This window comes from Quercus suber, unplaced genomic scaffold (assembly GCF_002906115.3).
Source record: "Quercus suber isolate HL8 unplaced genomic scaffold, Cork oak 2.0 scaffold_118, whole genome shotgun sequence".
NCBI classification, from domain to species: domain Eukaryota; kingdom Viridiplantae; phylum Streptophyta; class Magnoliopsida; order Fagales; family Fagaceae; genus Quercus; species Quercus suber.
The window spans coordinates 18,880-32,268 of NW_027069583.1; the positions used below are offsets into that span (position 1 = coordinate 18,880).

Below are 13,389 nucleotides of genomic sequence, written 5' to 3' on the forward strand. Positions count from 1 at the left end.
TTGAGGATTGTCTAACCTTGTTAAAGTTGTGACTTATTTTGTTTCCTTCTCATGAGATTGAATTTCAGTCATTCAAAAATTAAATAATTACACCGTCATTTCGGTAGAAGTTGATATAGTCTGCACGTAGCATAAGTACATAAATATAAATCTCAAGAACACTTGCACTGTAAACGTCCATAACCTTTCTATGTGCCTAAGGTTTAGTGAAACAGTAATTTTAGAACCACAACAAAATTTACAGTTTGTACACATAACAAGTTGTGGACCCACAATGAAAACTTGGAGCACCAATGCCAACTTTTTGCATCATGATTCTATTTGAGTCTATTATTTGCCTATAGTATGTTTAGATCATCATGCTCTTTCTTTTTGTGGTAAACCATGCTCTTCTTGTTTAATGGCAAAGGCCCCAATCTTTAGCATTTAAGCTATATATATATATATATATATATAAAACGTATTCATTTTGTAGAAAAAATGGATTTATATGGAGATAGTGACTCATTATTATTTTCACATGGACCCAACTTTTATTCAGTACTCACAATCACTCACATAAGAGGTGTTAAGAAAGAGCGTGGTTCTACCATTATTCCTTTTCAACATCTCAACCTTCCACGTGTAGATCAATTTGTTGGCTTTGATCCTTGTCCCATCAGTACCTTCTTGAAGTCTTGGTAGGTAGCTATAAGGCTAAAGATTACTGTTCAGGTATCACCTCCACATTAATGCGGCCAGAAAGTTAGCTGCAGAGCATTCAATGCAATGATAGTAACTTTCCTTTGAAATATTTACCAGTTTTTCCTTTGTCTTATCCTCTTTTGATGTTTATCCTCACCAGCATAGTCGTCTAGTGCATTGTTCTTGGTGAAAGACCAAACCCTTGACCTCTACTCTGCCCAGCTGAGGATGTACTCCACCTCAGACTATGATCCCGACCCCTTATCACCATACCTCTTCCATGGAATATTTGACTTGCATACATTCTCTAGCGTTTACTTGTCCTCGGACATGGCCCACGGCTCAATACCCATTTATGGGCCCTCTGCCCTCACACAAATAATTTCAATTTTTGAAAGAAAAAAAAAATCATGCAAAGACTAATGACAATAAAGAAAAATATATTAATTAGAATAAAAATAAAAATGAAAAATTATTTATTTTATTTGTATATATTAATTGGAACTTTTTAAAGTTTAACTAAAGTTCAAATCCAACATCTCTTTTGTCCTAACTTTCCTATAAAAAAAATATAATTTTTTAAATATCTAAAGTTTTTAAGAATAAACAATTATATCTTATAATAATAAGGTGAGTGATAGTCTAGTGGTTGGTTGTCATACTTGACAAAGTGAAGTGTTTTGATCCCTTTTGGCTGTACCTTACGCTCTATTTATTTTGACATTAATATTTTTTGAAAAATGAATAAATTTCTAAAAAATATTTTTTAGAAAACTATCTCATTTTCTTATATTTGGTAGCAACATTAAATGAATTAGAAAATCATCTCTTAACTTCTCTTATTTAGTTTTGTGTGAGATAGAGTTATTTTCTTTATTTAACTTCACGTGAGATAAAGTTATTTTCCAGAAATTTTTAGTGGATAACAAATTTATCTCATGCCAAGCTAAATAAGGAAAGTTAAGAGATAGTTTTAATATGATCCATTTTTTATGATACTACCGAACATAGAAAAATATGGAATACTATCTTCACATAAAGTTTTCCATTGAAACAAACAGAATGAAGTAATGTAACACTAGAACTAACACATAAATAAAAATATAAAATAAAATAAAACAGCAAATTCTACACAAATGGAGTATCATGGGTTTAGTGAAAAATTTGTGAAAAATTTGTTGGGTTTTGGGTTTTGAAATTTGAGAAGCTGGGTTTTTTGTAAGATTTTTTGGAAACTTTTGTGTAATATTTGATTTTTGAGAATATGGTTTTGGGTTTTGCTAGAAATTTTGGTTGAGGGGGTGGTGCATGTAATATTTTAATGAAAAAAGTTTTTTTTTTTTGCTTGCTAAAATAGACAAAAAAAAATCATGGGTTAATGCCAATGCTCTAAGTTTCTAACAACCCAAAATTGAAAATTAAAGATAGTTTTAGATCTACTATTCATAGTTCATACTTGCACAACACACACACACACAAAAAAGAAAAGAAAAGAAAAAGAAGAAGAAGTAGTAGAATTTCATGCGTTAAAAAGAGAAAACATAGAACCAAACATTTCTTTATTGTTGGCCTAACTATGATGTGGGGTGGTGATGACAAGTCGTGTTAGCCTATAACAAATCCGCAAGTGGTGAAGTCTTTTAAGAGAGTTTCAATCTATGGCACCAAAAATGCAGTTTCTGTTTGGCCGGGAGCACGAAATATTTTGGTACTAGATGATATTGGTGTACCATTTCGGGATTACCATTATGCGTGTGTGTGTATATATATGTTTATATTTATTTATATAAGTATGAATTTATTAATTTTTTTTGTTTACCTGCATAAAATTTAAAATAGACATATATTATAGGCCTAAATGTTAGCCTATGTATATCAGTCAATATGTTAACTCTAAATAACATTTTTTTTTAATAAAAAAAATATAAAATTTTAATATTTTTTTATTGTTCCTACCAAAACACCTGAAAATATGCTTAATATAATCTAGTACACTACTACAATCTAGTATTTTTTTGGGTACATTTTAGAGGAGTACCGGTACAAGTTTAATGACCAGTACAGTATATTTCTCTGGTACAACTAGTAGGCTCAATACAAGTATTAATAAGGTGGCTAGTTGTACTCCTAGCATTTTTTATATGTAAATTAGTCTTATAGTTAAAAGGTGTCAATTAGTTAAGGTAGAATACTTTTGGCTATTGGAATCACTTCAATAAAATAAAAAATAAATATTTAAATTATTTTTTGTGACTTTTTTTAGAATAAAAGTATTTTTAACACACACACAAAAAGAAAGGAGAAGATCTTAAAGAATTATATAATAAAATTTATAATACCCCTAACATTATTCTAAAGTTATTGTTGCATTTTTCATGTGACTAGATAAAAGCTTCACTAAACTAATTATTGACTTTTCATATGCATAAAGCATCACTTTCGTTGATAGCGCTATCTTAAACATTCAACTGTAAGCATTCATTCCTCTTATCCTATAAAAAGAAAAAACTGTAAGTACCTTGTTTTTTTTTTTTGTGGGTCATTTTCAATATACCCCACTTGATTTGCAAGATATAATTCTGTTGCTATTTTGGAATTAAAACTTATAAATAAATGGACAAAGTTTGAAGAATACAAAAAGAAGAAGTTATCTAATAATAGATTTATCAAAATTTATTTCCAATAAAAAGACATTAAGTATAGTCGTAGCCTAAGGTTACAATTAATTTTGTAACTAAACTTTATCTTGAGTAATTATTGAGTACTTCCGGAATATCACAAATGTGTACTCCCCCCTTTCACATAAATGTGAATTCCACTAATTAAATTTTTGATGGGACTCATAATTTATGCGAGAGCGAGAAGTAGGGTTGTCCACACCCACCCGTGACCCGCAAAACCTGTCCGATCCGGAGCTACCCGAACCAAAACCTTCTAACTCGAGGAGAGAGGTGGTCAGCGACGATCTTAAAGGTTCAAAACCGGTGCTGACGGGTCGGATGGCGGATCTCTTTCTCCAAAAACCGAGCCACCTGATCCGACCGACTAAAGGGCAAATCTAGCTCCAATTTGGCGAAAACATACTTATTCTCGCTTAGATCTCCTCATTTTCACTCATATCCAGCTACGATTTACTGGGTTTCGCTCAAATGCGGCACAGATCTGGTGAGTTTTTCTTAAATCCAACGAAAATCTGATAATTTTTTGCTAAGATCAAGTGGGTTTTCCTCAAATTCGGCGAAGATATGGTGTTATTTTGCTCAGATCGAGTGGTTTTGCTCAAATCCAGTGAAGATCCGACTAAAAAAACATGTAGTTGCCGTCGATTTGAACCTCTGGCAGCATATTTTCAACTTCGACCGACCCGATCGCCGACCAACCGGGTCCGATCCGACTTGACCTGTGGGTTTTTGCGGTCGGTGGCGGGTCTTCTCGTCGGAAACCCGATGTCATTGGGTTGGTCGCGGGTTGGGCATAAACCCAACCCAGACTGACCCGTAGACACCCCTAGCAAGAAGTACGCATTTATATATCCCAGAGTATTCAATAATTTTTCCTTTTATCCTAAATAAATCCTAGGACCACCAAAAAGAAAAGAAGGGGGGAATTAAAATATTCATTACTTAAATTTCGCTCGTTATCAACGGATTTATTTTGAATATACAATACAATGATACAAACAATGACGCAAAACAAGAAAATAACAAGAGAGAAAAAAATCATAAATATCTGTAGTAGTCGTTTTCTGTCTGTTATACTTCCAAGTTCCAAGTTCCAACCCGGTAACTATATAAATATTTTTTACCGTCTTATTATTTTTGGACACCCGTATTATATCCCTTTGTTGACTTCAGCTGCAATACCAGTGAGTTTGTATTTATTTATATATATAAAATATGAAAACAACCCTTACGTGCCTCTATATAATGTCCATTACATATTAGTTATCACTAAGAAGTAAGAACACCGAATAAAAGAAAGGTGGTCTCCTTCACAAACGAGAGAGAAAAGAGAGACATGGGGAGTCATGGTAATGACAACTTGGAGTCTTCTGTCAAGATCCCGACAATTAAGTTCACCAAGCTCTTCGTCAATGGAGAATTTGTTGATTCCATTTCAGGTTTTAATCTATCTCTCTCTCTCTGTGATCGATCGATATCGATGTTCCTTCTGGTTTGCTTCATATTTTTAGATTAGTTTCAGATCATATATATTTTAACTCTTCCTTTTATGATTTTTTCCCCGACTCGTAGTTTATGATTAATTAAAATATTAGATAACTATCTTATCAAAAAAAAAAAATATATATATATATATATATATATTAGATAACTAGTATATGATAAGCAGTTTATGATACGGCCAAAATAGAGAAAAGAAAAATTGGAAAACTCATACCTTGTAGTGTTGTAGAGTTGTGTGGATTTACTCGCGTGATTTTTTTTATTTTTTATTACATATATTTTTTCATTTTACATTGAAACTGCAACACTTTTTTTTTTTTTTCTAACTTATAGCAAAGTATATATTTAAATTAATAAAAACTATATATATATATATATATTAACTCCTAACCATGAAATCAACATTTATTGTTTCTACTAAAAGGGGGGAAAACTTTTCTATATCTTTAGTTTTCTAAAATGAAAATTTTTTTAAATAAAGAATTTTTTATTCAAAAGATTTACTTATATATTTCTAGGATATGCTATTATGATATAAGATTCATTAGAGGAAAGAAACAATGAATTTTCATATCTCTAATTTTTAAAATGAAATATTAAAAAAATAAAGAATGTTTTGTTAAAAAAAAATGTACTTATATATTTATGGGATATACTGTTATGGTATAAGAGTAATTAGAAGAAAGAAACAACACCTTTTGATATCTCTAATTTTATAAATTTAAAATTTAAAATATTTTTATCTCTAATTTTATAAATTTAAAATTTAAAATATTTTTATCAAAAGATGTACTTATATATTTCTAGGATATGTTATTATAGTGTAAGAGTAATCACAAGAAAGAAGGATATCAGGATATGTTATTATAGTGTAAGAGTAATTAGAAGAAAGTAACAGGGTATTAATAATATACAATCTTTTTTATTTTCATTAAATACAATTTGAATTAATAAGATATTTTTGGTATAGGAATAATTAAATGAAACAAAAATAATTCATTAGTCATCTGTAAGGGAATAGAAAATAATGGAATGGAATAGAATGTATTTAAGTAAGGGAAAAGAATAGAATCAAATGGAATCAAATAACTTTGATTGGATGTTTTAAAATAAAAGAATAGCAAGGAATGAAAATGAATAAAATGTAAATAATCTTATTTGGGAGCAGTATGGAGAGAATAGAATAGAATCATTTTATGACAATATTACTATTATACCCCTATTTTAAAATAAAAAGTTGAATATATAAGGATACTTTGGGAGTTTTAGTAAAAAAAATTATTAAATTTAATTTCATTCTCTCTCATTCCTCTCAATTTCGGAATGAATGAAAATTTGGGATTTTAAGGAAATAGAGAGGAATGAGTGTTCCCTCCTACTCATTCCATTCCCTTCTACTTAAACTCTCAAATAAGGAAATGAACTTTCTATTTTCTTCATTAAAACTCCTAAATAAGAGAATGAAAAAATATTCTAAAATGATTTTTTTCATTCATTTTCATTTTATTCCATTCCATTCTCTCCTCCCAAACGAGGCATAAGGGGATCAGTTTAAATTTTTATCTAAAGTTACAGTTTTTTACCAAAGATTTGTATCAAAAGTTACATTAACATCTTTAGATACAAATTTTTACAATTTTTTGGTAAAAAATTTTTTTTAATATAAAATAAAAATTCTAATCTAACTTAATTTTAGTGTATATGTGTGTGAAATTTCCTTTTGGATACTTAAACTCTGACCCTTACCCCCTACATCCCATAAGCACTTATGCTTGTAGAGTGACTATCGCACTAAGGGTGTGCGGTGATTGGTAAAATAATTTTTTTAGTGGAATTGTGGTGTGCTTTTGCATTAGAACTTCTTTCCTTTTCCTTTGTCCGTGTGTTTGTTTCTCCAAAAAAAAAAAAAAAAAAGTTACATTAACTTTTTTTTTTTTTGGTCTCCTCTTATGGTAAAAAAACATGTAGATAAGGAAGATGTTGATTTGGCTGTAAATGCTGCACGTCATGCTTTCGATGATGGTCCCTGGCCTCGCATGCCCGGCTCCGTATGTAACTCTTTCTGGAATTAATGCTCTTGTTTCTGCCCTATTATACTGCACCTTTGAATGTTGATCACTAGAGTACCCTAAATTTGTGCCTTTGTTTTAGGACAAAGTTTTCTTCAAAACCAATTTAGAAAGATTTTAGTCATTACTCACATACATATACACTTAGATTAGGTTAAAGTAAAATTGTTATTTTATATTAAAATAAAATTTCTCCATATCATTAGATGGTGATTTATAAAATTATTTAAAATTTAGAAAGTCATATGATTAAAAATATACACTTTTTTTTTTTAGAGAATCGACTAAAAATACACATGATGGTCTCTTTGAGCATCTTTCAAACTAGTCTAGTTTGAACTTTGGAAATAAGTTTTTATTATTTTTTATTTTTATTTTTATTTTTTAACGACAAGAGAAGCCGCCAGCCCGCTCGGTCGCACCCCTATAGGTAGCATTATGTAGCATGTATTGAATAAGAAACTACTACAAATCGAAAGCCATACATCTTCAGATCTTCTAGGTCAAATTGTGTTTTTATATTTAGATTATAAGTTTAAAATTTGATGCGTGAGTAGATCCGCCCAATTTATATATAATAATATAATATAATGTATATAACAAATTGTAAACGTCATTTTGTGTTGAACAAATGATGCTTACAAGTTACAACAAACTTGCCGGATTAAAAGGAAAACCAATAGATTCGATTCAAAGATATTAAGAATGGAAAACACTAAAAATACAAACTATTTTACAATATTTTTTATAAACTACCGATGTGGTGAGTGATTATTGCCTTATTGGTAAGTGAAAAAGTGATTTTGTAGTGAGTACAGTTGATAACCAATAAGAATTAGCCTTCTCATAAAAAAAAATAAAAAAAATTAGCCACATCAATAATTTGTAAAAATATTGTAAAATAGTTTGTACCTGTACGCTGTAGCATTATTCTATAACAATATAAGTCAACCTTTTGATTCCTCAATTCCAACGTGCAAAATGAATCTGGACCTTTCAAACCCCAAAAAAAAGTTATTTTAATTTTAATATTTTAAGAATAATTTATATCATTATTCTTATTTTAATATTTTATCTTGGTATTTTACGATTTTTTTTTTGAATTTATAAGATTTTATAATAAATATATTATTGGAATCATAATTAATTGAAAAAAAGAGTTTAAATAGTTTATGAGAGTTCAAATTTTTATAAGATATGAAATGTGTAAGTACAACCTTCTGACTCAATCCAACCTATGGAATTGAGTTGAGTTGGCTTTTACACATATAATAGGTTGGGTTGGGTTGAGTTGGGTATTTTTTAACTTGACAAATTAAGTCAAGTTGAATTGAATAAACCCTGCAACTCAATACAACCTGACTAATGCACACCTCTTATTCTCTCTCCAAAAAAAAAAAATCATTAATGTAACAAATTCTTGCTTTAAAAAAAAAAAAAAGACAGACTATACTTTTTTTTATATTCAAATGACTCTGTGTGGATTATTATTATTATTATTATTATCATCCAATTGGCTATGAGTTTGGCACTTTGGCTATTTATTTTTTTGAACCTATAATTAAAAGTTTGGAATTTTGGGATCTAATTGATGCCGATCTGAATCTACCTAAAAAAATTATTTGAGGATTTTTTTAATTAAAAAAATTGGCAAAACATTTTAAAAATATGGCATATTATAGACCACAATTTTGAGTGACTAAGATTAAGTATTTTTAAAATATTTGATATTTAATTTATTTAGCCATGAAAATTATTAAAACTAAGTTTCACAGTAAAATGGAAAATTATTTTCTAATGGAATCATTAATTTTGCAGACTAAATGGGAAATTGCGCTTTGAATATAGTACATAATCAAGAGATAATTTACAAATTTTAAAAGAATGAATGTGAAGCTCCATTTTAAGACGTCATGGCAACTTTGTAGTCTATAATTTTGCTAAACATACTAAACATGTCACATATTTTTCAGCGTAAATGAAAGATGTTTCCCCTCACCTAAATGCTGTAATATTATTAGCTGATTTGACTACTCTTTCTTAATAATATTGCAGCTTCTTCTATAAAAAAAGTTGAAATAAATTAAGAAACAATTATTTTGGGTATTTATTTTCTTTATATTATGTTGAATAGTTTTGATTTTTATATACTAATTTAGTTTTAAATCTCATTATATTTCTAATACTGCATGGTAGTTTTTTTTTTTGGATATTTTGACAAAGATAAAATCTTGGTTCAGTCATACAAGAAAATGTTACGGGATAATACATAATCGCAAATGCACCAATCAAACTTATATAATCTCTGTCTTTCAATTTCGTTTGAAGACACAATATAAATTCCAAGAACTATATATTAAATTTAACTAAATTATGGGCTACTTCTTGTTGTAGGGGTGATTTGAATTGTTCAATAGTATAATGGATATGAGATTTATCATTGACAAAGCCTCTAGGTTCTAATTAAAACAATAACTTAATTTCAAGAGGAAACTTGTCACACCCTTCATGAGAGTAGGGTTGACTAATTTGAGCCTTTGAGGCATAAGGTGAAGAATTTAAGTAAGGCCTTTTTTATATTTTAATTACCAATTAAATATCCCCTCAAAAAAAAAATACCAATTAAATAATACTATTTGTTTAAATTTATATTTATATATATATATTATAATTTTTTTTATAAAAACCATTTTTCAAAATGAAAAATTATTATTTTATTTTTAAATGATAATAATAATGAATTACATTTTAAAATTTGAGGATTTATTTTTTATTTTTAATATCTTAGGTTTTATTAATTACACTCATTAATTATAAGGTTTTGACTTTAGAATGTAATTTACTGCCTTTATTTAGGTAAAACAATTTTGGGACTCTTCTTAGAAATGGGCCAAATGGCAGAAGGAGTTTCTAATTCAGCTAGTCTCACACTGTCACATCCTCACATATATATTGAGAGTACAACTTTGGGGCTTTTTATGTAATGGAAGAGCATTAGGTGAAAAATTGACCACAACTTTTCTCACAACTTTTGCCACAATTTGTTGAAGCGGCAAGTCGTGAGAAAAATTGTGAAAAAAGTAATGGTCCTAGTTTTACTCCCCTTAGGCATAGATTGGACCTCCACAAGAGTTTTCTTACTATATTAGACTAGTACTATTAGCTGCCATTAAATGTTAAAAACTCATACTTTTGGGTGACCCTTACTTGTTGTCAGGAGAGAGCAAAGAGAATGATGAAATTTGCAGACTTGATTGACCAAAATGTGGAAGAATTAGCTGCCTTGGATACCCTTGACGCTGGCAAATTGTTCAGTATGGGCAAGGCTGTGGACATTCCTTCTTCAGCAGATACTCTCCGCTACTATGCAGGGGCAGCAGATAAAATTCATGGAGATGTACTTAAAATGTCACGTGAATTTCATGCATACACATTGCACGAACCAATTGGTGTGGTTGGACACATTATACCCTGGAACTTTCCCACCACCTTGTTCTTCTTGAAGGTTAGCCCTGCTTTAGCTGCTGGGTGCACCATGATCGTTAAGCCCGCTGAGCAAACTCCTCTCTCGGCTCTTTATTATGCTCATCTTGCTAAGCTTGTAAGTTGCATCACAATTCGATTATTTACTGTTTTGCAAAAGCTTAAGGGTTAATTAATTCACACACTATTCATATTCCCAACATTTTTTTAAAATATTTTTTTTGTTCTTATAATAAGTGGGGAACATGGAATTTAAATAAGGTTTTCCTCAACAATTCTTTTAGGACCGCAATTTGATGATGTAGTGAATCCATCCCATTATGTTTTTCATACCACTTAGTGGACCACTTCAAACTTGTGGTACAAAAATTATGTCCCTAAATTTTATCTTTTCAAGTTGTTTTAGAATTATAATTTAGCCATGTCAAACTATAAATGAGTAGCCTATTATTTTCATATGAACTCATAAATTATTTTTTTATTATTCTTTTTCTGTATTACACATAGTTTGACAAGTTGTGGCAAAAATAGTAGTGTTCCTAGATTTTCTTTTTAGGTTAAACTCGTTGCACACACCTTATTTTATACAATTTTACACATAAACGAAAAAACAAATAAAATCGTGACTTCAAGTCACAATTTCCAACCCAAGTTACGATTAAGTTATTTTTTGCGTTTGTAAAATTATGTATAATAACTTGTGTATAATAAACATTGTTTTTTCCCTTTTGACCATGGCTCATAAACTGGCCTGCTTTCGATTTTATGAGTTCTGACTGCTATGATCTCATTTTGTTTTGATTTTTTTTTTTTTTTTTTAAAGGCTGGTATTCCGGATGGGGTGCTCAATGTGGTGACAGGATTTGGACCAACGGCTGGTGCTGCCATTTGCTCTCATATGGACATTGATGCGGTAATTTCTAGTTCTAACTACAATATATGTTTGTCTTATATGTGAATCTTTTCAAGAAAATTATTTAGCTATAATAAATTTGTTCTCCATTTTTTTTTCTTTTTTTCTTTTTTCCAGGTGAGTTTCACTGGCTCCACAGAAGTAGGCCGTATAGTTATGAAGGCCGCAGCAGAAAGCAATTTGAAAGTGGTTTCACTTGAATTAGGAGGCAAGTCACCCCTCATAATTTTTGATGATGCTGATGTAGATATGGCTGCTCAGCTTGCTCTCATCGGCATCTTATATAATAAGGTGAAGTGTTTCTACTCATTTTTTTCATCAACTTGCATTTTAGAAAACTAATGATTAAAACATGTACATCAATTACATTTTTTATATTTTCAGGGAGAAATATGTGTGGCAAGTTCTCGTGTCTATGTTCAAGAAGGGATATATGACAAACTTGTGAAGAAATTAGTGGAAATGGCAAAAGCATGGGTAGTTGGGGATCCTTTTGATCCTAAAGTTCAACAAGGACCCCAGGTATGATCATGATGTGAGAGGATTCAAGATTTTGTTCTTGTTTGGGAACCAAACATGGGGCTTTAGGGAGTAACATACAACAGAGTTCTTAATCCACTTATAAATTATAGCCTATAATCTGAATAAACTTGCAATCTATACCCGAGTAGTAGTACTTATTAGCTAACAATTTTCCCTTAGTAGGTTTCGAATGAAAAACAACATTTTTATTTCTTTTTTGATTTGCAGGTCGATAAGGAGCAGTTTGACAAAATTCTTACCTACATTGAGCATGGCAAGAGAGAAGGGGCCACCCTATTAACCGGTGGCAAACCCTTGGCCTTGGGTGGGAAGGGATACTACGTTGAACCCACAATTTTCGCCGAAGTGAAGGTTTATATATTTTTCACTTTACAACATGCATCTGGAGATAATTTTTATAGTCCGTTTATCTTTCCCTCCCTTGATATATTTCTATTGACGACTTGATCAGGAAGATATGCTTATAGCAAAGGATGAAATATTTGGACCTGTTCTGGCACTTGCAAAGTTCAAGTGAGTACATTCTTCATTAATCCTCTTATTTCTTTGATCAAAACTTTAGAATAAAATGCTTTCATTTATCAATTTATGGTTTTAGAAAGTAAAATATGGAGCAAGTGTATTATAATGAACACAATAGTGCAAAATAGTGTAGGGGATTTATATAAGTGCTTGACTATGTTAGCTTATCTCATGAACAATTACAGAACAATTGATGAGGCGATTAAGAGGGCCAACAGTACTAGATATGGACTAGCAGCAGGCATCGTTACAAAGGACTTGGATGTGGCTAACACTGTCTCAAGATCACTCCGTGCCGGCACCATTTGGATCAATTGCTATTTTGCTTTCGGAAATGACTGCCCTTTTGGTGGGTATAAGATGAGTGGATTTGGAAAAGATTCTGGACTTGAAGCCCTTCACAAGTATCTTCAAGTCAAGTCGGTTGTCACTCCCCTTTATAATTCTCCTTGGCTTTGAATTTTATATCCCTTCAGGCCTGGCAAAAGGAGAATTCACTATTTAATATAATAACGTGTGCAATAAAGTTCTTAGTTTCTAGGCCTGTTGTACTACCGTGTGTGACATAGACCACTAATCTGTGTGTCCAAAAAATAATTTAAGATATCAATGAAGTTATAGATCCTTTTGTGAAAATTGGGGATTGTCTAACCTTGTTAAATGAACACTTATTTGTTTGTGTTGTAGTTGTGACTTATTTTGTTTCCTTCTCATGATATTGAATTTCAGTCATTGTCATTTCGGTAGAAGTTGATATGGTATCTCACGTAGTAAGTATATCGATATAAATCTCAAGAACACTTGCATTGTAAACGTCCATAACCTTTCTATGTGCTTGAGGTTTAGCGAAACAACAAAATTTACAATTTGTCCACATAACTAGTTGTGGACCCACAATGAAAACTTGGAGCACCAATGCCAACTTTTTGCATCACGATTCTATTTGAGTCTATCATTTGCCTATAGTATGTTTAGATCATCATGCTTTTCT

At 30.6% G+C, this 13,389-nt stretch overlaps 1 protein-coding gene across 2 annotated transcripts; it reads left to right on the plus strand.

Annotated features, from left to right (window-relative positions):
* The first annotated feature begins 4,642 nt into the window (after positions 1-4,642).
* Positions 4,643-13,147, plus strand: LOC112030193 (aldehyde dehydrogenase family 2 member C4). 2 transcript variants are annotated; one of them, XM_065775710.1, is made up of 9 exons: positions 4,643-4,863; positions 6,830-6,916; positions 10,155-10,538; positions 11,244-11,333; positions 11,451-11,624; positions 11,718-11,855; positions 12,084-12,227; positions 12,328-12,389; positions 12,584-13,147. In XM_065775710.1, the coding sequence occupies exons 1-9, from the start codon at positions 4,702-4,704 to the stop codon at positions 12,855-12,857; spliced, it is 1,515 nt and encodes a 504-aa protein (XP_065631782.1). In that variant the 5' UTR covers positions 4,643-4,701; the 3' UTR covers positions 12,858-13,147. The 2 variants fall into 2 exon arrangements, with proteins under 2 accessions (XP_065631782.1, XP_023918652.2); XM_024062884.2 differs by lacking the exon at positions 4,643-4,863 and having other exon boundaries at positions 6,841-6,916.
* Positions 13,148-13,389: the final 242 nt, after the last annotated feature.

Excerpts from the sequence above, each read along its gene's own strand:
- LOC112030193 (XM_065775710.1), top strand. The coding sequence starts at position 4,702 with ATGGGGAGTCATGGTAATGACAACTTGGAGTCTTCTGTCAAGATCCCG. Across the intron at positions 10,539-11,243 it reads ATGCTCATCTTGCTAAGCTT|GCTGGTATTCCGGATGGGGT; the intron begins GTAAGTTGCATC and ends TTTTTTTTAAAG. Across the intron at positions 11,625-11,717 it reads TCGGCATCTTATATAATAAG|GGAGAAATATGTGTGGCAAG; the intron begins GTGAAGTGTTTC and ends TTATATTTTCAG.